Here is a 25,833-nt window from a genome sequence, read left to right as displayed (position 1 = left end):
GTTGACTGCCTGCACAGTGAAGCTGTGGCTTCGCATATCGAATAAGTTTGGTTTCCATGATTTGGTTAGAGATCCAAGTTTTAATTGCATGGTCATGTTTGTTTCGAAAACCATATCACAAAAGTTTACAACCATGCATTTGGAAGCAACAAAGAAAGATTTAAAATTAATAGCTCTTAACTACTGTTTAGGAGTGATTCTAAATAGGCAAGTAATCATAAGTGAAAGCAATTATGAAGAAAATCATTTTGTGTTTCTCCAAAACAAAAACCACTTAAAAGTGATTTAAAGTGATTATATGGAGAAATACGGGAGCGGTGTTTATCCCCATAAGTGATTTTGGTCCTCCCAAAATTACTTGTATGTCAAACGGATCAAGTGCCTTGTGTTCTTCGTATACTTCAGCCTCTTTTAAAACACTTATTTGCATAATTGAAAAAAGAAACGACTAATTTTAGAAATTGTTGTGACACCCCGACTCATAAACTTTGCACAGCCTTCAAACAAAATGTTGACCAGTTTTTCGGAGGAACAATGACCGACATACCAAAGTTCTTTATCCAAATGTACTTTGGTCCAAAGTTGATATCAAACATAAACTGAGTTCATTGAATCGGGTGGAGTGGTGTAATTAACAGAGTGCTATATTATACTGTAAACAATTTGATGTGGATTAGGAAGGTGGGGTCTTTTTTATTTATTCGTTTATTACTTTTTTCAGTCTAAAGTGGAGCCAAAGATCCAAAATGAATAGCATGTACAAAAACAGGGGAGGGTTCCAAAAAACTAATAATATCTACTCTGTTTCTGGATATACAATCATGCAGTGCAGTGGGGCTGTTGGGCAGTTGGCCTGCAACCACCATCACCACCCTCACCTCTCACCCCATGAATGACAGTCATGACACAAACTCCACAACTCACTCGCTTTCTCTCTCTCTCTCTCTCTCTGTTTCTCAGTGTCTCTGTGCGACTGTGTCCATTTGTCCAACCAAACACCAAACCATGAAAGCAACAAATGGAAAAGATAGAAAATAAAAACAGAACAACCAACATCCCATCTTTTCCTTTTTTTTGTAAAATTACAAACCCAAAAAAAAACATAAAATAAAAATGAAAGCAAAGCAAAAAAGACACAAAGAAAGAAAGAGAAAGATGAAGAAACAGGTTAGGACCCACGCATGTATATGTAGAAATCAATGTTGTTGTCTGTTGTCGTCTCTTTCTCTTTCTGTAATTGTCCTCCTTTGGTTGCGGACCGTTGGTCGTTGCATCCTCATAATCCTCCCGCACATTTCGCAAAAACCGGGGACTCATTGGAAACACCCAAAAAACCAGCCAAAAATGGCGACTCTGTTTTCTCCCGAGGGCTTAAGCCTCCCATTATTGTCCCTCCCCCAATTTTGGCTTCGTATGCAAATCCATTTTTGAGCTCGTAATGCTGTAGGGGTAACCTCCCTTTATCGACCCATCTCCCGATCTCGGCCGTCGATCTTCAGCCACCCCACATTTTTCCGATCGATCGATGCTGGCGGGATTTGGCGGCGGTGAATGGGTTGCATCAGCTCGAAGCAGGCGGCTGCCTCGGCGTCTCCTTGTTTCGAGTACTCGGCCGCCGTGGCCGACAATGGCTCCGTCGTTCTACAGCCTTCTTCTTCTTCCCTGAAGAACAGCGCCACCACCACCACCAACAATAACAGCAAAATCAACCGATCCAAATCCAAATCCAATTCAAAATCTAAGTCTAATTCAAATTCTTCCGAATTTAAGAAAACCAACAGTAAGAAGGACATTCAACATCAGGACAAGTCTGAGGATCGGAGCAGAGAGTTGATTCAGTTGAAGAAGCCAAAGAAGGAGAAGGAGGGGTCTCTAAATAGTTATAATAGTCACAATAGTCATAATGGCGGGAAAGGCAGTGGTTTTAGCTTCCGGTTGGGTTTTTCTAATCGATTGTCTTTGGAGGCTGAGCAAGTCGCCGCCGGTTGGCCCTCCTGGCTCAGCGCCGCTGCCGGTGAAGCCATTTATGGCTGGGTCCCTCTCAAAGCTGATTCTTATGAGAAGTTGGAGAAGGTAACACCTTTGGCAACTCATGCTCTGTTCTTTTGCTTCTTTTTTTTTTTTACAACTATCACATTAGATTCCAGGCTGATGTTTTCTGCATCCAATATTTGTCAATGAATTGGCTATCTGATTGATTTGATTCAAATTGAAAGTTCCCATCTTTCGTTTGTTTAAATGTTCAAGCCTTCAAAATCTTGCAATGTGATTTTTGTTTTGGTGTAATTCAATACCAAGTGAATCATTATGATTATGGCCTCACATGCATGTTAGTTTTTGAAATGTGATATATATATATATATATATATATTTCTCTGCCCACATTGGTTTGAATCTTGCATTTGCTTACAGTTTATTGATTTTTTACAATCGTTCTTTCTAATTGCTTGTGTGCATGTAGATTGGACAAGGTACGTACAGCAGCGTGTTTCGAGCACGCGAAGTTGAAACAGGGAGGATTCTTGCACTCAAGAAAGTGCGTTTTGACAATTATCAGCCGGAGAGCATTAGATTTATGGCACGAGAAATTATGATTCTTCGTAGGCTTGATCATCCAAACATCATGAAATTGGAGGGGATAATAACATCTCAATCATCGAGTAGCATATACCTCGTATTTGAGTACATGGAACACGATCTTGCTGGACTAGTAGCTAGTTCTGACATCAAATTCAGTGATATGCAGGTTAGATTCTTGCTTAATTCCTTTCCTTTAGCAAGTTTTGCAGAAACAGTATTTGTTATCAAAGCATTTTCTGCAGTACCAAGTATACAACTTTGTCAGAACATTCTTCTTTTTCTCTACCATACAAGTCAATAATTTTGGTTCAATTTTGTTTCTGTAGATTAAGTGTTATATGAGGCAGCTATTATCTGCAGTCGAGCACTGTCATTTAAGAGGCATTATGCATCGAGACATCAAAGCATCAAATATTTTGGTAAACAATGACGGGATTCTAAAGTTGGGAGATTTTGGATTGGCGAATGTCATTAACTCCAAGAACAAGCAACCGCTGACCAGTCGTGTGGTGACCTTGTGGTATCGTCCACCTGAACTTCTGATGGGGGCAACGGAGTATGGAGTATCCGTGGATCTATGGAGTGTCGGCTGTGTATTCGCAGAACTTTTTCTTGGGAAGCCTATCCTTAAAGGGAGAACTGAGGTAAGCACAGTGCTCCTCTGTTTATATATTTATAGAACCTTTGCCTTATTGTATGCTAATATACAATCCTCATAAGCAATATGGCATTTAGAATTCAAGATGAAGTTAATAACTAGCGTCTCGGTTTCTAGCACTTAACAGACTCTCATGCTGTTTTATTTAATTTCCAGGGGACTATGATCATATGAGATTGTACTTATCTGACAGCTGAAGTTAACAACCACCCTCTCATTTTACAGGTTGAACAATTACACAAAATTTTCAAGCTTTGTGGCTCTCCACCAGAAGAATACTGGAAAGCGTCAAAGCTTCCTCATGCAACCATGTTTAAACCTCAGTATTCTTATGAGAGTTCTCTTAGGGAGAGGTGTAAAGAATTTCCGACTACTGCAGTGGACATGCTAGAAAATCTTCTTTCAGTAGAACCTTACAAGCGTGGGACTGCCTCCTCTGTCCTTATGGCTGAGGTAATGGTTATGAAAACATGATCTCTGTAGAAACATCTTCAACGCAAAAATTCTGAATTTCAATATAGAGCTCAAACATTGGCACAAGTTAGCTGTCCTAAGTAGTTGTACATGGCAAATCCTTTGGACATTGTTTAAAGAGACATTCTTTAAAGCTAACAAAAGTTCTAACTTTGCTGATTCAATTCTTTATCATGGATATTTTCCTCCAGTACTTCAGAACAAGGCCTTATGCATGTGATCCCTCTCACTTGCCAAAGTATCCTCCTACCAAAGAAATGGATACCAAAAGTCGTGAAGACTCGCAAAGGTAAATTCTTCATTCATAAACATTTCAATTGAGGTTGTGGTTCGGATATATCTATAGGACTCAGGTGTTTCCATTTTGAGTCGTGAAGTTTACTGAGAACCGGATTCAAATGTATAATACTTTATAGATTAAGACAATGCTTTACTGCTGCAGTTAATTATGGGGTACTTAGATGACTGCATTTGCTACATTCTCAGACAACTTAATTGTGTTGAATAACTTGTGTTGTCAGGAAAAGGCCTGGTATTCGAGCTCGAGAGACATCAAGGAAGCCAAGGAGAGTTCGTAAGACCTTGCAAGAGTCAAATAATTCCGCTAAGTTAGCACCAAAAGAGGTGTTTCTCTATCTCTATTCATGCATGTGTATCTGTGTTTTTGTGTTATAGAAGGAAGAAGCAAGAAGCCAACCAGTTTTAACTGAATGATTTATCCTTGACTGTACAGGATGGGCAAGATGATAATACTCAATCTGCTCGTTGCAACCCACTTATCTTGAGGGAAAAAGGAGGTCTTCTGCGCCGTGAGTCTCTAAAACAGTCATTCGATACAGTTTCAGAGAATTGCAATTTGAACACATCCCAGGGAGATAGTACATTCTCTTCTGGTGCGCATATCTCAGCAGCAAGTGGCTTTACATGGGCAAAAAGGCAAAATGAGGATGGTACAAAATCCGCAGTTTCAGATGGGTCTAAAAGCCAATTCAGTGCACTGGATACAAATTTTGCAAAGACTACATTTGACTTTAGCAGACAAGGGAATGGAACTTCCAAGATTGCAATGCGGAAGCTCAGAACTTTCGATACATCTCAACTTTGCAGGGCAGATGAATCAGAAGATACAGGAAACGACATGGTAAGGACCAAGGACACAATCATCATCTTTGATACAATTTACCCAAAACGCTCTTATTATGACTTATCCTTTAACAATATATTAGGATTCCATTGATGAAGAGAAGCATGTAATTGAGTATTCGGGGCCGCTAATTTCCCAACTGTGTAGAATGGATGAACACTTGCGGAGGAATGAAAGCCATATACGCCATGCAGCTCGCAGATCAAGGTTTGAAAGAGGTACGCAGGCAAGTCTTGATCATGGTAGAGCTTGAAGAGGTACACATGTACCATATTACTTATCACATTACTCGTCATATTTGTTTCAGAGGTAGAACCCCAGGCATTACAAGTGGCTCTATGAGATATGAGATGCGTGGCTGGCAAATGTGGTACAAATAGTTTTATTATGCAGCGTATGCCGCGGAGAAGGCGAATGTCTCGTGAATGGAACTTATATATGTGCAGAGAAATGGTGCAAGAGCTGGCAATGCTTGTTGAATCAAGTTCATCATCATCCCTCGAGTATAATTGGAGCTCAAATGACAAATTTCTGCTGGGCACCTCAAACCCTTTGTATCATCATAAACTGAGAAAAAGGCATAAAATTTATACAGATGTACAACAACACCACAGCCAATATAACAAACGTTTGGCAACCCAAATCAATTTTTCATAAGCTGCACAGCTCGCCTCTGATCACTAAGCTGACCATTTTGCCCCTTATGGGTGTTAAATTAAATTAAATTATTTTTTTTTCAATTTGATTTTCTTTTTGGATAACCTAACGATAGTGGCACATAATCAACAGAAAAGTTACTGGCACACTGTTCTTATTTCCACAGATTTTTTTATATAAAAATTATTAATTACGGATGGACAATTTTTTCTATACTCAAATTCATAATTAAAAAAAGCTATTCATAAATGGGTGAAGAAATTACGAAAAATATAAAGGAAACTCAAGCCAAAACAAATAAAAATAAAAAAGAGAAGTAATTTATGGGCAATTAAAATATGAGACCATGGTCGATGAACTCAGATCGCATAGGGGAAAACAAAAACAAAGAGAGAATTAAAAAAAACAAATTTAAATAATTTTTATAGATTCAGAAGCCAGAAATTTGGTTTTGATTTTGAATGAAAAAGAAAAAAAGGTTAAGAAATAATGTAGGGCAAACAGATCGCTGATGCTGCAAAAACTAGAGCAGCAGAGCGGCCATGGAGCCCCAAACGCAACCCCTAAAGTGAGAAGTTGGTTGTTAATGTGTGCCCAACGCACTGACGTGCGCCACGATTAAAACCTCTCCCGTGGAATACCACGCCGCCTCTTCCTTACGAGGGGAGCGCTCGGCCTCGGGCACTTTTCTTCTGCCCGCGTCTTCCACTCTTTTATTTATACCCTCATAACCCTAATCTCTGTTTTTTCTTTTTCGGAAATAAATCAGTCAATCAAATTTCCTTATATGCCCTTGCATATTGCAAGATGAAAATGTTTTTTCTTATTTTTTAAATGTTTCTAATTTATGAATTTATATCAACAGAAATTGTAATGGGCTGGAAAATGGTAATTTAAATTTTAAAACATGTGAGATAAATAAAAAGATCAAGAAATTATAATATGATATCTTTTGCATTTGTTCAATTATTTATCGGTGATCTGGTTGGGCATGTTACATGTATGAACCATATAATATAGGATAAAAATGTATTTTTGGTCACCATCGTGTTTTGTCCTGAATTTAAATTTGGCATGTGATTTTATTTTTCTGAATATAAGATAAAATGCAATTTAAGTACCATCGCGGTTGATATGTAACCACATTATTATATTGGAGAAATTATAGAGTAGTACAAATGATTCCGATATTAAACCTAGTCCTAGTAACACTCCTAAATCCTAAGCAGATTATCACCAGTAATATACCCTTTAATTTAATTGTACAACGCTAATCATGATTATAGAAACGGGTATAAAGGAACACTTTCATGGGGTATAAAGATCTTCTTCTCTTTGATTTACAAAGGGGCATCTCTTGATCACCAATTTCACGTCATGCCCTGCATGCATCTTGATCATGATTCATTCATCATCAAGGGTCACTAGACCGGGAATTTGACCATGATCTACAAAATCTATCTTGTTCAGTCTCATACAACACAGCACTTGCTCTGGCAACTCTTCCTGTTTTTGTGCCTACAAGCAGCAAACCCGATAGTCAGACCATTAACACAATTTCCAGCCAAACCACAGAAAAATATAACAAGATTGCTGGTTACCTGGATAGTTAAACCGAAATCCAGTATTCCGTTTTTTAGACGTTCTCGAAACGATTCAAGACCCTTCCTTGATATGTAGCTGAAGCGATGAATGTCCAGATCAATCTCAAAGTAGTTAGGACCCTGCATGTGAGAGAGCTTGATGAAGTCGAACAACATGGTTTTTAGGCTTCATCATCTTAACACTCAGCAACATGAATGTTCAATGTTTACCTTGTAAAAATTGTGCTGGGGGCGTGAAAGAACTGGTTTGTCATTATATGCATGTACAAGCTTCTTCTCAGCAGAACTCAGACCGAGATCTTCAGGATTTACCACCCCAGCCAAGATCTTTAGTCTTTCTCTAAAAGGTACAGTGGAGTCCTTTGCGAATCCTTTCACTTTTTCCGTCTCATCGTCAACCATTTTCTGAAGCATCATTCAAATATATCAACAGAGTGCGAGTTCCAATACAACATAAGATCACATTTCCATCAGGGAGAGTACATCAGAATAAAGCACACACCTATCCAAATGGATGAATTTGCATACAAAATGAAGTTACCTTGATGCTGTCCTGGAATTGAGGAGAGATGTCTTTATCAAAATTCTCAGAAACTTTGAAATACATTACAAGACTCATCCCCTCTCCATCACTATCACCAAGAAACATTGCAGCAGGATAAGTAGGCAACTGCAACAGGCGCAGAGCAATATCATTAGATACTGCCAAAAATATAACAAACAAAATATAACAAGATAAATCACTTCTTAAAAAAAAATACCTGTATGTTTACAATGAGGAGTGGAGGCACTTTTCCGTTTGCTTTCACATTGGGAAGCTCAAGATGCTGGGCAATGTGATGTATCTTTTTGGGGCATACAAACACATCAACACCTATTGGAGTATATGGACTGTAGTTCGGAGCAGGTGACTTTCGTTTATCTCTGGATGGTAGACCAACAGAAAATAATATTATCATTAGCAAGGCAAAACAGAGTAGTTAGTTGCAAATGTCTAAATTTAGTTAAGGTTGGTTTTGACAATAGAAAAAACCAAAGTCATACTTGAAATAGTTCTCGCCACGGAGTTTAAAAGTTGAGGGTGGAATCTCAGACCAAGATCCTGAAGTCGGCTTCTCTACTCTACAACATGGAATGATATATCCTGGTCTAGGCCGATACAGAAACCTTTTTGATTGACCTGTGGATATATCATTGAAATGTTCAGTAATATACATGTACATCAATCCCAATATTCTAAGTTTTCTTTCTATTCAAAGAAAATTGAAAATTGAATTATTTGAATACTTACATTGTTCAATGGTTTCTTCTGCATCACAGGATCTCCTTTTAAAAGAAAGCCTGAACACTGATGATGGCTTTCTCTGGGACTGCGGAGCCAAACTCTGTGCACTTAGAATCTTATCGTTGAAACTTACAGAAGGTACCAATCGAGATAAGCCGGATTTCAGGGCATTGTCTTGAATTTTTTCATTAGAATCACGTCCATCCTCTCTATGTCCTTTAAAGCTTCCATAACAGTGATCTAATATATTCTTCCTCTTACTGCAAACTTCATCAGCCTTCCCTAAGCGTGAAAGCTCATAGCCCTGGGTACTAATAAGTGAAAACCGATTTGATTCCCTGTGCTCATCTGTGCCTGTGATTTTATCTGATTTACCTCCATCTATTTTCATATAGCTTTGGTATTCTTCATACTTACACCCATTATCAACAAAGCGAGCAGATCTTTCGTATTGAAGTACTTGGCCACTTGAGATATTCCCAATTGGATTGCTTGCTAATGGAAAACTATCTGTAGAGTAAGAGAAGAAAATTAAGAAAACAAAACAAAATCCTTTTCCATTAAGTAGCTCGAGAAAAATTACTTCAGTAGTAATGACGTTTTGCAATCAAACAAGACCACAAGGCTTTCATTCTGTAATATGTAGTTACAGGCTGATGGCCAATACCTCCATGTATACTGATAAAGTCATCATCCGAATCAGACTCCAGAATACTCACTGAGTCAAACCAAGCTTCCTCTTGGCAAATTACTGCAAACGAATAAGTTTCAAAATATGAGATTCAAGAGCTATGAATTTTCTTGTCAGCATTATTGGTTGAAATTGAAAGACAGTTGAAATCTGATGAAAGAGAGCACACACCATTCGCATCATATTGACTGTGGTTCCATTGCAGCTGGGTGAGATGGAATGTTGAATTAGAAACCTTAGATCTTCTGTGAGTAGTTGTTGCACCATTCTCAAAGTCCACATGAACAAACTCACTGACAGCATAGTCACTCACGCGAGCTCCTGCATCACTATATATTTTCTTGAAACTGGTATTTCTTTTCTTGGTACCATCTGAAGCAGAGCAGGCTGCCTTTCTATGGCGTTTGATGACCCGTTGACAGTGTTTTTTCCGTGATTTAATTGTTTTGGATGGGGTTGACATGCAACCACCCATTGTAGCTCTTAAATCATGCAAGTCCCAAATACAACGATGCCTTCATCAAGTCCTCCAACTTGTGTGCCTACAATGAATAACTGAAACAAAATACATCAGAGATGAATAAAGGATTTCTGGAGAGCAGTTTCTATGATCACAAATAATCATGAGAACGCAATCAATTCTTTCATCATGAGACTGTTTCAGTAATTGATGGCTCAAATGCTAGGCCAGTTAACCAACTTAACACTTGGAAATTATTAGAATCAAACGGATGACACAAAGAGGTCTCTATGTTTAATGAGTATGGTGACACTATCAGAAAGCACCTTGGTTAGAAGCGACTGGTAACTTGAAGCACTACACTAGTTATTCAATCAATTTGTAGATGAAAATTTGTGCAATCATCATAAAAATCAAATGTCTGATTCAAACCTTCTCAAACAAAGTGGGGTGTATCTTTCCCAGTCCCATAGATAAGCCACATATCTATCTTAAGCCCCACATATTTAGTTCTGGCTCACTGGAACATAAACGTGACCAGCAAACAAAAAGATAGTACAACCACTTCAAGAACAACTAAACAGAACCTTAGTCCTTCTACTTGCTATTGGATACAAAAGTCTTTTTTCTTCTCAAGCTCCATGAAGAAGCAGAAATAATAGGTGTGAGGATGTAAGAGAAACAAATACCATCAATGCCACTGTTTAAGATAAGAAGACATGCCCGGCTGTAAAATCTAACATCTAACGACAATTCCTCTTTGCATAAGACTTCTATCACTCAATAAGTTCTATCACTCAATAAGGAGGGATGGGAAAAGAAAACTCCAAATGTGATTCTAACCGATGACCTTCAGGAATATGATGAGGCTTGAACAGTATTTTCCCCCCTTATTCATCACTGTAATTTTCTTTTCAAAATATGATTAGAAATTCTTAGATAACAGCTATCAACTTAATATGTCATGAAATGCTACTATGATATTAGATCAAGTAGTTAGGATCCTGCTATAGTAATGCATCTTCATTGTTAGCTCACATTTCACTTGAATAAAGGCAAACAATAAAAGACACAGAATAGTAACATTGAAACAGTTGATCTAATCTCAGAATTGGAACATAAATAATGACACAGAAAATTTCACAAGTTATATCAAACAGAAAAATTCAAAAGAATATCCCTGCTAACTAAGCAATATCAGGCAAATTCTATCAACTCACTGCTATATAAACAAGAAAGGCAGAAATTTCAGAGCTTAAATTCTGTAGTAAAAAATTCAGAATTACATACCCAGAAAACAATTCTGCATCTCTTTAATAAATTTCCAAACTGACAGACACATAAATATAAAGGGAAGGGGGGAGAGAGAGAAGAATAGCACCCTTTGAGTTTCAAGGAGGCTCCTGTTTTAACTTCCAAAGAGATATTAAAATTGCAAAAGGTAGAAGAAACGGCAGAGGGCCCACTTCCAAGGATGTAAAAGAAGACAAACGAATAGGATTGCAAGCAATCATATAACATATTTAAATGTTTTTAAAAAAGAAAAAATGGAATTCGTTCCCATCAATAGGACAATAAAAAGTGTAAAAATATGACATTTCGTTTGAAAGAAGAAGCAATGAAAGAAATACAAGAAGGAACACACAAAACTCAACGAACGAAAATGAAACAAATCAAAACAGACAACAAAGAGTCAGCATCACACAACTAAATGAATTTGAAAACAAGGAGCATAATCCCATTACGAATCCCATGAAATTTACGAATTTGTGATAAGCAAACGTCCCAAAAAAAAAAAAAATGAAGGCAGCATATGAAAAGTGAGAGCCTTTACAGATGAAACTAAATATTGGCAACTTTGGACAAAAACCCAGAAAATCTAACGCAATCAATGACCAAAAGATAGATAGAGATTGTCAAAAGCCGCAGCCTTACCTTGTTGCCAGAATGGTATCTTCAACTCCCTCTCTCTGAAACAAGAAACAGAGCCAAACCCAGTATGGGGCAAAAGCAGAGAGAGAATGAGATGGGGCGGATGGGTCCGACAATGTCGGATCCGGGTCTGATGTTAGAACTCGCTGCTCTTCCTTTTGAAGCTTGGATAACTTAAAAAAAATAAAAAGTAAAAACCTTTTAAATATCAATGGAAGAACAAGAAGGAGACAAATGATAAGGAGGATGATGAGGAAGGGTTTTGATTTATAAATAAAATTTGTAAAGTGTTTTTCAGAGAGAAGAGGTTGGTGGTGGGCTTGAGCTCTTTCTTTCTTTCTTTCTTGCTTGCTGTTCGTATTGTTGTCCTTGAGTTTAGCAAATAGCGTCCGAGATTTCGGTGGTCAAAAGCAGAGACTCAGAGAGAGAGAGAGAGAGAGAGAGAGAGAGAGATGGAGCAGAGGTTGTCAATATACTTGTCATTAACTTACTTTCACGTCTGTCTCCTTCCTTCATAAAAATCCGGATTCACAGATTCTTTTTAATTAATCACTAACTAATTTACTTCCTCTGTTCCTCTGTTTTTGTTTCGTGTCTTCTGGTTGTCGCTCTCTCTTTCCTGTTTACAAGATTCATCTTTTCTACAAAATATTCTTCCTTTGAAATATGAATTGCTAATTACGCATTGCTAGGATCTGGCTTACCATATTCATCTTTTTAGTTTTAGTTTTAAGATAAATACTTATTAGCATTTTCTATTACTTTAGTGACAAATAAATATTTTTTCGTAGTATTAAAATGTTATCTATGTCTATCCCTTTCATGAAAGGTTACCAAAATAATATTTCCTAACCGAAAAAAATATATACCTCTATTACTTCTTTGGTGTAATCTTCTTTATTTGATGTATGTGCATTTTTTTCACATAAAAATAACGACAATTGTTGAATAAAAAAACGACATTACTATTTGAAAACTCTTTCTATAAACGGGGCCCGGGATATATTGAATATGTATTCTACCCCTCGAACTGTAAATCCCATAGTTTTACAAAACATTTTGTATCTCCAATCTCATTCTTTTTTATAATTTTCTAATTAGTGGGATCGTAGTAGTTTAATTATGTTGACTTCCTTGCGTTTATGAGTCAACACATTTCCATGGAATTTGATGATCTCAACCGGCCTTCATCTTGGTCTAAAGCTCAGGCAGGGGAAACCGCAGCATCACGTGTGTGAACATGTAATTAACGATTGATTCAACGTGTAATTATGATTAACTACAGTTGTCAAGAATACATAAGTCTTTTTATCTTCATTTTATTGATGAAATAAAAGGATTATAATGTATTTCAATATTGCATGTATTGGCGTGGGCCACATGGGCACCACATATAACTCATGTTTATTAATATGACAATTGGATATGACCCAACCAAACAGATTGTCTGCCTCTTGTGCATAATTATATGGTTTACAGCTTCATACAGCTGCTTTTGTTTCCCTACCTTTTCTTCTGCTCTTTCACTATGCCTCACTCACACAGTCACAGTCACAGTCACAAGTCTGATTTCACCTGTTTTTGGAGGCATGATGCCTTTGCCTTAATGAAATAGCAACACCTATATGTCAATGCTTGCACCCAACTTATAAGAAAACTTTATCATACCTACTTTTTAAGAGAGAGAGAGAGAGAGATCCACCATTCATTGACTTGGGGGCTTCAAGGTTGGTATATAGCCCTAGCTATTTATAAGAAATATATATTTTCGGAGGGTGGGGCACGGAATTATACTCTTTGTTGAGCGATAGGGGCACCTAAATTTTTCTATAGCAGTGCTGGGCTTTTTCTAAAAGTTGTGTAATTTATTAGAGCCGTGAAGAGGTGGATAAGACTTGAACCCTAATTGTAAACTGTAAGTGACATGAACCTAACTTGAATATATGGAGATGCTTTTGCTTTATTTCACTTTAAACTATTAATTTTGATAAGCAGAATAAAAAAAAGATAACATTTTAAATAAAATTTTCAAATAAAATTCCAAACATTAAAAAAAAGAAATTGGAAATGCGAAAATATATATATATATATATAAACATTAAATTGAATAAAACGATTTTTTTTTAGGGATTTTGATGTGGAAAGTGAAAAATATTGGAAGGAGATGAGTTTTTATGAAGATTTGGTGTAGAAAGTGAATAAAATGGTTAGGTATTTATAGGGAAAAAATACAAATTTTTTGGTATTTAAAAAAATTCAAGCTATGATTCATCTCAGCTGCAGATTTGTAAAAGGGAGATGCTTTTGGATTTTTACACCAAACACGTAGGGCAAGCAAGCTATGATTCATCTCAGCTGCAGATTTGTAAAAGGGAGAGGGAAAAGTAATTTGAGTGACAATCAATTTCCATGAAAAGAATTCTCTACCTATGATTAGGATACTTGAGGCTTAGAACTCACCCAATAATCTATATATATAAAGTAAAATGCAATAATAGTGAAACATTCAAAATATCAAAAAAATATTCTTGGTTAATACAAACATTAAAATTAAATTTTTTAATTAAATTAGAATAATATGGTAAATTTACACTTTAAAAAAATTAAAATTAAAAGAAAATTCAGATAATGAATCCTATTTTTATGGAATATAACTACTTATTATCTTTTTTAATTCTAAATTTTTTTTTTAAAAGTCCTCTTGCATGTGCGGAAGTGCATGCAGAGAGGCTAGTCTATATAATAAAAGATGTTGCCATGGCAATTTCATTGCAAGTGGCACATGACGGATTGCTTTCAGAAAAAAACAATCCAAATTTAATTTTCTTTTACTTTTTAAATTTCGTAGAACAAAAGAATCATTGCAACTAATAATTAGAATATATGATGCGTTCTTTACTGGTCTCTATAAAGTGGAACAACTCCATATATGATGCGTTTTAGCTTTGAACTTTTGAAATTAGAGTAGCTTATAGATGGACAATAGTTAAACCCATTTGATAACCATTTCAATTTTAGTTTATTAGTTTTATTATTTTTGTGCTAGAGTATAGAGGAAAATGATAGTGAGAATGAGAGTAAGGATGAGATTGAGAGAAGACGATGAGAGGAAAAGATGAGAGGGAAAAGTAACAAAAGTGAAAACAAAAACTTGAAAGTGAAAACAAGTTGAAATAGATTTTAATTTTTAGTGTTTGTTTTTACACTCCTCCCTCTCCATCCTCTCCTCTCATCTTCCCTCTCAATCCCATCTCCACCTCATTCTCACTTCCATTTTCCCTCTTTTTCCTCTAACTCTAGGAAATAGTAATCAAAGGACACTATAAATATTTTGCAGCATGACTAAATGCAGTGATGTTTGTATAGTAAAGTAAGTGCATTGCTTCGGTGACAAGTGTGTAAAAGTTTAGACGACAAGTATTAATATAAATATGTGATTATTTAAAGTTTGGTCTTTGATTAACTTTTACTTAAAGCTTTTGGAGATTTAGCATATCACGGGTACAAATTATGGTCTTAACGAATGGTATATTCCCTATCCATTTGTTTTCTGGACAACGAGATATTCTAACAACTTTAAATGTAAAAAGACAGAAATCGAACTCATGTACAAGAGACGGATACATTGTCTTAATCAACTTCCTAACTCACGTATGCTCCTCATATATATTTTAAGTGACTCATAATCGGATCCATCCAATGTTTTGGTCTTGAAACTTGAAAGAATCAACTAGAACCAAACCACAAAACGTTAACACAAGAAGCAACATTATAGGCAAAACGACATGAAGCTAAATTCTCCCCAATGACTAATATAAGTGCGCAATAAAATGAATAAAAGATGAAGGAAGTGGCGATCTGTTCTGCTAACATGAAAGTGCACAGAGCACGTGACATGCACGAGCATATTGCAGAAAAAGAAAGTGGATATATGCACGCACAATTAAATTAGCCCGTTGTTTAATCATCTTGCATTATATATAATTAATTGTATATTGTCTGTCCGCTTTTTTATTTCATTTTTTTTTTTCAGATGGTTGAGATATGCATGACCTGAAACTGACAATTAAATAAGACAAACCAAGTGCTTGTTAAATTATAGGTTGAATGGGTTTGAAATTATAGCTACAATTGGCGTGAGAAAAATGAAAGCAAAAGCATACCAGCACATGGGATGGGATTGGGATTCTGGAGAAGCTTTTTAGAATTTATTCATGATCCAAGTACACAACAAATCTTCCAGTTTGTTCAAGCGATTGCTGGGAAACTTCATATTTATATATCAAAATCAATTGACTGGGTTTTTTTCTTTTCCATAAAATAAAGGCCATAGCTTCAACACAGTTTACTCTCTCGAGCCTGGAGGGCACATGTTGACGAGTCCTTATTTAGTTAGGATTTTGATTCCTTATTATATTAAGATTTTGATTCATTACCTATTCATTTAGTCCTACTATAATTGAGATTTATTTCCTATAGTAGTTTGGATTTATTTTCTATATTATTTAAGGTCGGAATCAGATTTTCCAATTCAATTCACACCCCTAGATAAGTTAAAAGGAGAAAAAGGCATAAAAGACGAAGATGTGTTGGGGTACTTTTTGTGGTTGCGGTTCGGTAATGGCGAATTTTGCCCTGAACCGCAAACTGACCGACTATTTGCGGTAAGGTGATTTTTAAAACAGCAAAAATCGGTCAGTTACCGTGAATTAACAGTTTAAACCGATTTGAATATTTTGGGCCTAAATTAGACAATTTTATATCTTTAAGTGTGGTCTTTTTGTGTCATAAAAATTCAATCTTCCACACTTTTAAGCCTAGGTTTGATGCTCCTTTTGAAGTTTTTTGAGTTCAAGCGTACTTTAACCCAAAAATATAAATTCACAACCTTAACTTCTCAAGCATATATAAATTTACAATATAAAGAAATAAATTCACAACCTCAACTTCTCAAGCATATATAAATTCATAACCTCAACCTCCACTTCTCATGCATTCACAACCTAAAGAAAAATCAAATTCAAAGTTAATTAAAGTTACAAACCAAAAGGAGAACTCAAGTGTAGGTGGTGGTGAGTGAATTTTATTATAAGAAGAAGCCCTTTTTTATGAGTTGGAGTAGAGGTTGTGTTTGGGGATTAGAGGCATTAGGTATGTTAGAGTGGCTAGACTCCATCTATAACATAACACAACACAAAAGCAACAACATAAAAGCATATTAATAATAGATTAAACTCAACCAAATTAAAGAACAACATCTAACTACTAAAATGCAATTTTAAAAAAAAAACATATTTGCGGTTTGCGGTAACCATGAGTTGCCAAAATCACATACCGCAACCGCAATTGCGGTTTGGTTTCTAAAACCGCAATTTTTGGTCGGTTTTTAGGTATTGTGATTCCAATGCTGTATAATGTCGATTGGTTTTTGCGGTTTTTCAGTTTTTCGGTCTAAAATGTCACCCTTACTTTTTATTATATTTTAAAATAAATAGAAAGCAAATAAATATATTGATTATTGTATTCATAAAAAAGCACAAGAGTGTTTGTTACTTCAGTGGTGTGAGTCTTTTTCACTTGCACTAAAGAGGCCAAGGGTTCGAAACTCCTTGGAGTCAATATTTTTGCATCTGACGTGGTGTGACGTGATTGGAGCAAGACGCTGATTCAATGCTGAGGAGGATCAGACCCGGATAAGAATCCAAACGTCGACCCTTCGGGTTGCGCAAACCCGGATATAACTCGATCTCATTCAGTTCAGTCATCCTGGCCGTCCATCACGTATAAAACGACATGTCGTTTTCCATTTTTGTGTGTGCAAGTTTATTTATCTTTCTGGGTTTTACCTAATTCCATCTTCAAGCGTGCAAGTGCTTTTTCTGAGCCTTGATATCTGCGCTGCCAAAATCACTTCACCTCTATGTTCTATATAATGCCCCAAGAAGAAAAGTCGCCCCTTACATCTTGGAATATCATAACTAAATCGCAAACTGCTTTCAACTTTGGTAAAAGATCAAGTTCTGCTTTTCTTGAGATAAATGAAATACAAGATGAAATCAGAATTTCATAACTCCCCAATGAAACCTCCATTCACTAGAGTAATCAACTCACACACACCCCAATACGAAACAAATGTCTTCAAAATCCAAAATGAAACTTGATGCTACTTCCCCCAATCTAATATGTATATACAATGCTCAAAACTTGACCAAAATATATATATATATATATACAATGCTCAAAAAGTGTTCAATTCATTTTACCCAAAAACAAAAAGTGTTCAATTCAATCCCAAGGGTTTTTTTAGGATATCTTCATTCTGTGGACAATTTGGACCAAAGTTTGACCATAAAGAAACCCGTTAGCACAATTACCATTACATAGATCCAAAAAGTTTTCTTCTTCATCCTCCAGCCATTGATCTCCACCTCGTTTTGATGTGTAGTTAGTGTCATTTCCACTCGGTTACCCGCCTGCAATGAACCAACATATAAATAATAAATCATCTTATATAATTCCAAATTATTAATTCAGGTGGATTACATATGCAAGCAAAGATGTTAGAGTATGTTATACCCACCGGGCGATATGGATCATGTTGGGGAATAAACTCAGGCCATAAACGGCCGAAGAACCCTTGATCTTCCTGCACCAAAACACACACACACACACACACAAAGTTATATATATATAAACACCACACAGAGGGAACTCATAATTTGATCAGACATATAATCAAATGTGAAGAATAGGGAATGAATATATGGATGAGATTTGAAGTATATTCACCACATAAGGAGGGTCGAAATGAGGGTTGAAATGAGGGTTGATTTGCTTGATGATGCTAATAGGATACTTGATGGGCCCTCGTTTCCTTGGTGGATACCTTGAGCGATAGATGCAAGTGGCACACTCACAATAATATCCATTGAACTTCAAATTATTGCCATTGCAAACCGGGCATTTCCCTAATGGCCCATAGAACAACAAGTCTTGGCTGCAACAAACAATTATAAGTTGTGAAATCGACCAACCAAAGAAACTTAGTTACTTCATCATCGTGTCTAGGAATTAAAAATCGACTAACCATCTTCGGAGAAGAGCATCATTAGAGCCAGACAAGTCTTGGCCGTTAGCTTCTAAGAATTTACGTATTTGTTCCGTTGATAGTGCTGTCTTGACTGATGCTTGAAATTCCTTAAATCTAACAGCTACGTCTTCTTTATAGAGGTCGAGTTTGTCAATCACGGCATGTCGATTTACCTGATTGTGAGAAACAACGAGAGAACATCAAAGAGAGAAATAGAAAGATGTAGTAAACTCTAAGACAAGTTTGATGGTTATTCATAGAATGCAACAAATTTTAACTTTCAATAGTATTGAAATGTCGTATATTTTTTTAGAGAGTTGATTTTCCCACTCCTCTTTTATCCACTTACACTCCCTTTGTTAGAAATTGTACATTCCCACTCATCTTTTATGCACTTACACTCCCTTTTTTGTTATAGTAAAAACTATTAAAAAACAAAAGGGAGTGGAAAATCATCACCCTTTTTTTATGATGAAATATCGTATATTTTTAAAAGATAAAGTATTATGCAAGTTAAAATTCAGACGTTATATACATATATTGACCTAAAGCATTCAACGATAGCCAAAAGCATAACAATTCAATGCAAAGGCCAAGACCGTACGAGACCAATATCTATACTATGAACTTTACCTCGTATATTAGATCACAAATAACGACCTTGAAACAAATATATATGGATTCTATTAACCATATGAAAAAAGAAAATAAAAATCGGAGTTCATACCGTAGTTCTTGCTCTTCCATCTCTCATGTGTAATGCCATCGGAAACAGTAGAGTTTGTGTTCGCTAATATGATTTGACCTGTCTTGGCAGTCGTTTATTCTTCATGTAATGTAACAAAAAATTAGTATCATATTCATAAATAGAGAAGCAATTCCTACTTGTAACGGGTATGCTGTCTATGCCAACAACCCATTAAGTAATTGACATCTGGAGAAAATAGTTCAAATTGGAAACGGAGTGTTATGCACCTAGACTGGGCGAGACCCGTATTTGCCGACAAGAATCTGAGTAAAAAATGTTAATAGTAACTGGTATGCCGTAGCATTAGTCAGCGCAGCATGCCTTGTTTTGATTTTCTTGCCAGAATCCTTCGAGTCTTTTTTCTTATGTTTGATGGACTCTGTCTATGAATCCTTCAAGGATAAGGACGATTTCTCTACAATGTGTTAGTGTTAGCACTGAGAAAACCTTTTGGGGGCATGCCAATGTTCAGAGATCTATATATGAACAATGATTTCTCTCTTCATGGTTGTAAATTCCTGCAAACTGGCTCTACCCACAGTGGCCTCAAATCTCTGTTTGGACTCTATGCATCATAACTTATTCTTCAAATGTTCCAAGTTTAGTTGTTACAAGTACATTTCAAACCTGTCTAAGAGAATGGATTCATCTTCCTAGGAATCTTTAGATCTACCATATGAACCACCTTTGGCTACCATTTTTTCTCTTATTGTTCCTTCTTTTTGTGTAAAATTTGGATTTTATAACTATTGTGCATGAATTCTAATAATTTGAGAAAATTTTGATAAATCACATCAACATGTCATGTGGATACGTACACAAGCAATAAAATAACTTCTCAAGTGAGTCAACGAATTACTAGGTTATTTTCATGATCACAAGTTTATTGATTCAATTTAGCTCTCCAGACATAAATTTGTTTTGGTAAGGCTCCATAAACATAATATTTTAAATGTATAGCCGGACAGCAATACCCTTGAAATATAATATGAATTTCTCTTTTTTAATTACTTTATTTAGTAGTTATGTTTTAATTATTATTTACTTAGTGAATAATTAGTATTTAAGTATTTTATTAAAGAAAAAAATATAAAAACCAATTACTATTTATTAAGTAATATATTTATGAAGTTAATTAAAATATTTAATACTAATTATTCACAAAATAAATAATAATTAAAAATAATTTCTAATGAAAGTAATTAAATAAGGCTAAGATTTCATTGAATTACTAAAAAGAAAATTTAAAATATGAATTTATGGACCTAAAGATACTAAGTTTATACTTATTATTTAAAAAAACATCTCATGACGAAGTTTCATCGGCCAAGATCTATCCTAGCGTAATTTTGCCAGATTAGACCTCTCCCGACGAAATTTTGTCGGTAGAGGACACTTTTGTCGGGAGAGGTCTACTCCGGCAAATAGTTGCCGGCATAGACTTGTGCCGATGAAATTCTTGCTCTTTTTATTTATTTATTATTTTTAAAATATAAAATTAGTTTCTTTACTTTTATTTTTTGGGCAACTTCTTTAATTTAATATACGTCATTAATCTTAGCCTTTTTTAATTACTTTAATTAGTAATTATATTATTATTATTATTTCTTTAGTGAATATTTAAATAAATGATTTCATAAATTAATAAATAGTAATTAATTATTCTAAATTATTTTGTGGACTTTATTTTTTATTTTTCTATATTAAATAATAATAAAAACAGAATATTCGAATATAAATGCATTGCTATATTGTTTAAATATTCGAATATATTTAGAAAATATGACAAAGGGCACCTAAAAAGATAAGCAACATCATTATATCACTTCTCATACACATGCAACACACAAACAAGGCATAAATTTTCTCTCAACCCTAAGCGCACGTAGAGGAACAAAGCTAGAACGTAAATACATACCATGTCTACTTAATTCATTATCTCAAGGCTCAGCTTTGCTACAAAGAAATCCAGATTTTTTGTTATATTTAAAGCATATAACCACGCGGCTATACTCCATGAATAGAATATTTTAAAAGAGAGTATCGCCGAGCGGCTTTACTCCATAAAAATAATAAGTCGAGCCGGGCGGCTATTCTCCATAAACAGAATATTTTAATAGTATAGCCGTGCGGCTATACTCTATAAATAGAATATTTGAAGAGTACAGCCGTGCGGCTATTCCTTTTTTTTTTTTCCCCCACCTTGAACCAATTCGAGACCCTTCCTTGATACGTAGCTGAAGCGATGAATGTACAGATCAATCTCAAAGTAGTTAGGACCCTGTATGTGATAGAGCTTGATAAAGTCAAACAACTTGGTTTTTTTGTTTCATCATCTTAACACTCGGCAATATAAATGTTCAATGTTTACCTTGTAAAAATTGTGTTGGGGGTGTGAAAGAACTGGTTTGTCATTATATGCATGTACAAGCTTCTTGTCAGTAAAACTCCGACCGAGATCCTCAGGATTTACCACCCCAGCCAAGATCTTTAGTCTTTCTCTAAAAGGTACAGTGAAGTCCTTTGCGAATCCTTTAACTTTTTCCGTCTCATTGTCAACCATATTCTAAAAGCATCATTCAAATATATCAAAGACTGAGTGTTCCAATAGAACATAAGATCACATTTCCATCAGGGAGAGTACATCAGAATAAAGTACACGCCTATCCAAATGGATAAAGTTGCATACAAAATGAAGTGACCTTGATGCTATCTTGGACTAGAGGAGAGATTTCTTTATCAAAATTTTCAGAAACCTTGAAATACATTACAAGACTCATCCCTTCTCCATCACTATCACCAAGAAACATGGCAGGAGGATAAGTAGGCAACTGCAACAAGACGTAGAGTAATATCATTAGATATTGCCAAAATATATAACATACAAAACATAACAAGATAAATCAATTCTGAAAAAATACATGTATGTTTACAATGAACACTTTCCCATTTGCTTTCACTTTGAAAAGCTCAAGATGCTGGGCAATGTGATGTATCTTTTTGGGGCATACAAACACATCAATACCTGTTGGAGTATATGGACTGTAGTTCGGAGCAGTTGACTTTCGTTATCTCTAGATGGTAGACCAACAGAAAATAATATTATCATTAGCAAGGCAGAACAGAGTAATTAGTTGCAATGTCTAAATTCAGTTCAGGTTGGTTTTGACAAAAGAAAAAACCAAAGTCATACTTGAAATAGTTCTCGCCACTGAATTTAAAAGTTGAGGGTGGAATCTCAGACCAAGATCCTGTAGTCGGCTTCTCTACTTTACAACATGGAATGATATATCCTGGTCCAGGCTGATACATAAACCTTTTTGATTGACCTCTGGATATATCATTGAAATGTTCAGTAATATACATATACATCAATCCCAATATTCTAAGTTTTCTTTCTATTCAAAGAAAATTGAATTATTTGAATACTTACATTGTTCAATGGTTTCTTCTACATCACTGGATCTCCTTTTAAAAGAAAGTCTGAAAACGGCTGATGACTTTCTCTGGGACTGCAGAACCAAACTCTGTGCACTTAGAATCTTATCGTTGAAACTTACAGAAGGTACCAATCGAGATAAGCCGGATTTCAGGGCATTGTCTTGAATTTTTTCATTAGAATCACGTCCATCCTCAATAAGTCCTTTAAAGCTTCCATAAGAGTGATCTAATATATTCTTCCTCTCACTGCAAACTTCATGAGCCTTCCCTAAGCATGAAACCTCATAGCCCTGGGTACTAATAAGCGAAAACCGATTTGATTCCCTGCGCTCATCTTTGCTTGTGATTTTATCTGATTTACCTCCATCTATTTTCATATAGTTTTTGTATTCTTCATACTTACACCCATTATCAACAAAGCGAGTAGATCTTTCGTACTGAAGTACTTGGCCACTTGAGATATTCCCAACTGGATTGCTTGCAAATGGAAAACCATCTGTAGAATAAGAGAAGAAAATTAAGAAACAAAACAAAATCCTTTTCCTATAAGTAGCTCAAGAAAAATTACTTCATTCAATCAAACAACACCACAAGGCTTTCATTCTGTAATATGTAGTTACAAGCTGATGGCCAATACCTCAATGTATACTGATAAAGTCATCATCCGAGTCAGACTCCAGAATACTCACCAAGTCAGCTTCCTCTTGGCAAATTACTACAAATGAATAACTTTCAAAATATGGGATTCAAGTCCCAACTACAACGATGCCTTCATCAAGTCCTCTCCAACCTGTGTGCCTACAAATGAAACAAAATACATCAGAGAAGATTAAAGGATTTCTGGAAAGCAGTTTCTATGATCACAAATAATCATGAGAATGCAATATTCAATTCTTTCATCATGAGACTATTTCAGTAATTGATGGCTTAAACGCTAGGCCAGTTAACCAACTTAACACTTGGAAATTATTAGAATCAAAAGGATGACACACAAAGGTCTCTATGTTTAATGAGTATGGTGGCACTATCGGAAAACACCTTGGTTAGAAGCGACTGGTAACTTGAAGCACTACACTAGTTAGATGAAAATTTGTGGAATCATTGTAAAAATCAAATGTCTGATTCAAACCTTCTCAAACAAAGTGGGATGTCTCTTTCCAGTCCCATAGATAAGCCACTTATCTATCTTAAGCCCCAAATCTTTACTTCTGACTCACTAGAACATAAACATGACCAGAAAACAAAAAGATAGTACAGATACCTCAAGAACAACTCAACACAACCTCAGGTTTAATTAATTAGTACCTTTCTCTTAAGTAGTTGGTATTTGCAAAGTAAATGGGAGCATCAATCTCAAGTACGAGAATTCCAGGAACATTGCTTGCATTGCGATAATGCTCAACATTTCTGCAAACCATGGAATTCGGAAGGTTTCCTTGAACAAAAGTCCTTGGCCTGGCCACAAACAAAAGTACCCTGATCGCAGATATTGCAACCTACACAGAAGAAAAAAGAAGCATTAGTTCTAATGCGTAGTTTTAAGTTGTTAGATAAAGTCTTACCATCACACACAATAATGATACGTACCGCTAAGACTAGTCTAATTTCAACGCTGCCAAAAATGACGCCGATATAGGCACTCATGTAGACAACAAAGTCAAACTTGTCAACCTTCCAAAGGTGAATTGCGGCTTCATAGTCTATGACAACACGCAAGGCCCGACTATGTGTTTCTGTGTCTGTATATTCCCTAAGTCTGATTCAGTTAGGATTTCCAACTACTCATCCAACTTAGGCCAAACCAGATTCTTAACAATTACATACTACTTTTACAGGCTAAAATCTCTATTGCTCCCTCTAGTAATAACTTTTCGACCACATCTTTCTCTTTTCAGGATGCAAAACACATAATCAAAAGCCAATTTTCGTATAGCGGCCATCAGAAATTGAAGTGATTTCATAATTGAGCTAAAGTCAGGAAAAAGCAAAACAAAGGACCCGCCTAGCGCTTAGGCCCATTTTTCCAATAGCCTAACTGAACAAAAGCACAGTTTATAGGTTTTGAGCTGTTATTATGACCATCATTACATAATTTAACATTATAGAACAAAATCCAACACCTGTTCTAGATGTCTGTGCATCATAGATTTTCCAAAATAAACAAAATACAAAGATAATTTAGTTAAAACTACAAGTAATCTGAATGCATTCAACTAAAAAGCAGGAAGCAGAGTAATTAGAGACTGAGCTTAGTGAAAAGAAAAACCTTGGGTTGAAGAAACTATCCCACCAGTCAGAGTCTGCGGGTTTAGGCTCGACTGGAACCAAGCTCAAATTTTTCTTCAATTCCCTATCTTTCTTGCTTTTCTTTTATTTCTTGGGAGAAGCCATAAGAGCTCAAATGAGGAATTGCCCACCTCTTTTTTGGCCTTGAACTTGAAGACTTTGATGGGAAGTGATTCATTGAAGCGAGCCAAGTAGCGAGGGAAATGTAAAGCTTGTATTAGCCTTTTTGGCCTTTTTTTTAGATTTTTTTTTCTAATAAATATTATAGCCGCACGGCTATACTTTTTAAATATTATATTTAAATGGTATAGCTGCTCAGTTGTACTCTTTTAATCCGACAAATATTCTCCCGCACAGACATGTGCCAACGAAACTTCGTCGGGAGAGGTGTTTCTTAGTTTTCTATTTACAAGGTATAGTCGGGCGGCTATACTTTAAAATATTCTTTTTGGGGTATAGCCGTTCGGTGATACTTATAAAATATTCTAAATATTCTATTTTGGAGAATAGCCATAAGGCTATACGGTTAAAATATTATATTTATCAGCTATCAGGTTGTCGTCATCACAGTAAGCATCGTCCTCAATGCTGATTCCAAAAACGTTTGGCATGTTGAATTCAAGATTGAGCTTTGTTAGTATTGGATGCAACACTATACGCCTCCACCGAGGTGATACCATGTTGGTGGCATCCACTACATCTTTCATGGTTAACAATGAAAGTATGGTTGACAAGATGTGTTGATGCTCTTTTTAGGAGGTCAACTTAGAGAGAAGTGGATTG

At 35.7% G+C, this 25,833-nt stretch overlaps 2 protein-coding genes and 1 pseudogene across 4 annotated transcripts; 1 reads left to right on the top strand and 2 right to left on the bottom strand.

The window, feature by feature from the left end:
- The first annotated feature begins 1,216 nt into the window (after positions 1 to 1,216).
- On the top strand, positions 1,217 to 5,513 carry LOC103330052 (cyclin-dependent kinase C-2 C-like). Its single transcript, XM_008232596.3, has 9 exons — positions 1,217 to 2,073; positions 2,462 to 2,746; positions 2,907 to 3,224; positions 3,464 to 3,691; positions 3,904 to 4,001; positions 4,234 to 4,336; positions 4,446 to 4,853; positions 4,939 to 5,074; positions 5,164 to 5,513. Exons 1-9 carry the CDS (start codon positions 1,552 to 1,554, stop codon positions 5,196 to 5,198), a joined length of 2,133 nt encoding a protein of 710 aa, XP_008230818.2. The 5' UTR covers positions 1,217 to 1,551; the 3' UTR covers positions 5,199 to 5,513.
- A 1,129-nt stretch (positions 5,514 to 6,642) lies between these two features.
- LOC103330051 (uncharacterized) lies at positions 6,643 to 12,043 on the bottom strand. 2 transcript variants are annotated; one of them, XM_008232592.2, is made up of 10 exons: positions 11,489 to 12,043; positions 9,265 to 9,648; positions 9,070 to 9,153; positions 8,409 to 8,912; positions 8,162 to 8,297; positions 7,879 to 8,041; positions 7,659 to 7,787; positions 7,328 to 7,522; positions 7,115 to 7,237; positions 6,643 to 7,031 (listed from the first exon to the last, which is right to left on the bottom strand). In XM_008232592.2, the coding sequence occupies exons 2-10, from the start codon at positions 9,566 to 9,568 to the stop codon at positions 6,918 to 6,920; spliced, it is 1,752 nt and encodes a 583-aa protein (XP_008230814.2). In that variant the 5' UTR covers positions 9,569 to 9,648; positions 11,489 to 12,043; the 3' UTR covers positions 6,643 to 6,917. The 2 variants fall into 2 exon arrangements, with proteins under 2 accessions (XP_008230814.2, XP_008230815.2); XM_008232593.3 differs by lacking the exon at positions 11,489 to 12,043 and adding an exon at positions 10,844 to 10,983.
- A 5,504-nt stretch (positions 12,044 to 17,547) lies between these two features.
- LOC103330226 (uncharacterized) lies at positions 17,548 to 25,757 on the bottom strand (annotated as a pseudogene). Its single transcript, XR_016126126.1, has 16 exons — positions 25,575 to 25,757; positions 24,352 to 24,435; positions 24,070 to 24,260; positions 23,555 to 23,562; positions 23,402 to 23,479; positions 23,126 to 23,260; positions 22,757 to 23,032; positions 22,517 to 22,652; positions 22,245 to 22,395; positions 22,026 to 22,154; positions 21,695 to 21,889; positions 21,533 to 21,604; positions 18,573 to 18,748; positions 18,275 to 18,482; positions 18,066 to 18,131; positions 17,548 to 17,958 (listed from the first exon to the last, which is right to left on the bottom strand). The product of XR_016126126.1 is annotated as an uncharacterized LOC103330226 (transcript).
- Positions 25,758 to 25,833: the final 76 nt, after the last annotated feature.

This window comes from Prunus mume, linkage group LG4, assembly GCF_029339155.1.
Source record: "Prunus mume cultivar Tortuosa linkage group LG4, ASM2933915v1, whole genome shotgun sequence".
Taxonomy (NCBI): Eukaryota; Viridiplantae; Streptophyta; class Magnoliopsida; order Rosales; family Rosaceae; genus Prunus; species Prunus mume.
The sequence above is the reverse complement of the archived record's forward strand: the minus strand, read 5'-3'. Positions and strand labels throughout refer to the sequence as shown.

Excerpts from the sequence above, each read along its gene's own strand:
- LOC103330052 (XM_008232596.3), top strand. The coding sequence starts at position 1,552 with ATGGGTTGCATCAGCTCGAAGCAGGCGGCTGCCTCGGCGTCTCCTTGT. Across the intron at positions 3,692-3,903 it reads CCTCTGTCCTTATGGCTGAG|TACTTCAGAACAAGGCCTTA; the intron begins GTAATGGTTATG and ends ATTTTCCTCCAG. Across the intron at positions 4,854-4,938 it reads AAGATACAGGAAACGACATG|GATTCCATTGATGAAGAGAA; the intron begins GTAAGGACCAAG and ends ACAATATATTAG.
- LOC103330051 (XM_008232592.2), bottom strand. The coding sequence starts at position 9,568 with ATGGGTGGTTGCATGTCAACCCCATCCAAAACAATTAAATCACGGAAA. Across the intron at positions 8,042-8,161 it reads CGTGGCGAGAACTATTTCAA|AGATAAACGAAAGTCACCTG; the intron begins GTATGACTTTGG and ends TCTACCATCCAG. Across the intron at positions 7,523-7,658 it reads AATTCCAGGACAGCATCAAG|AAAATGGTTGACGATGAGAC; the intron begins GTAACTTCATTT and ends ATGATGCTTCAG.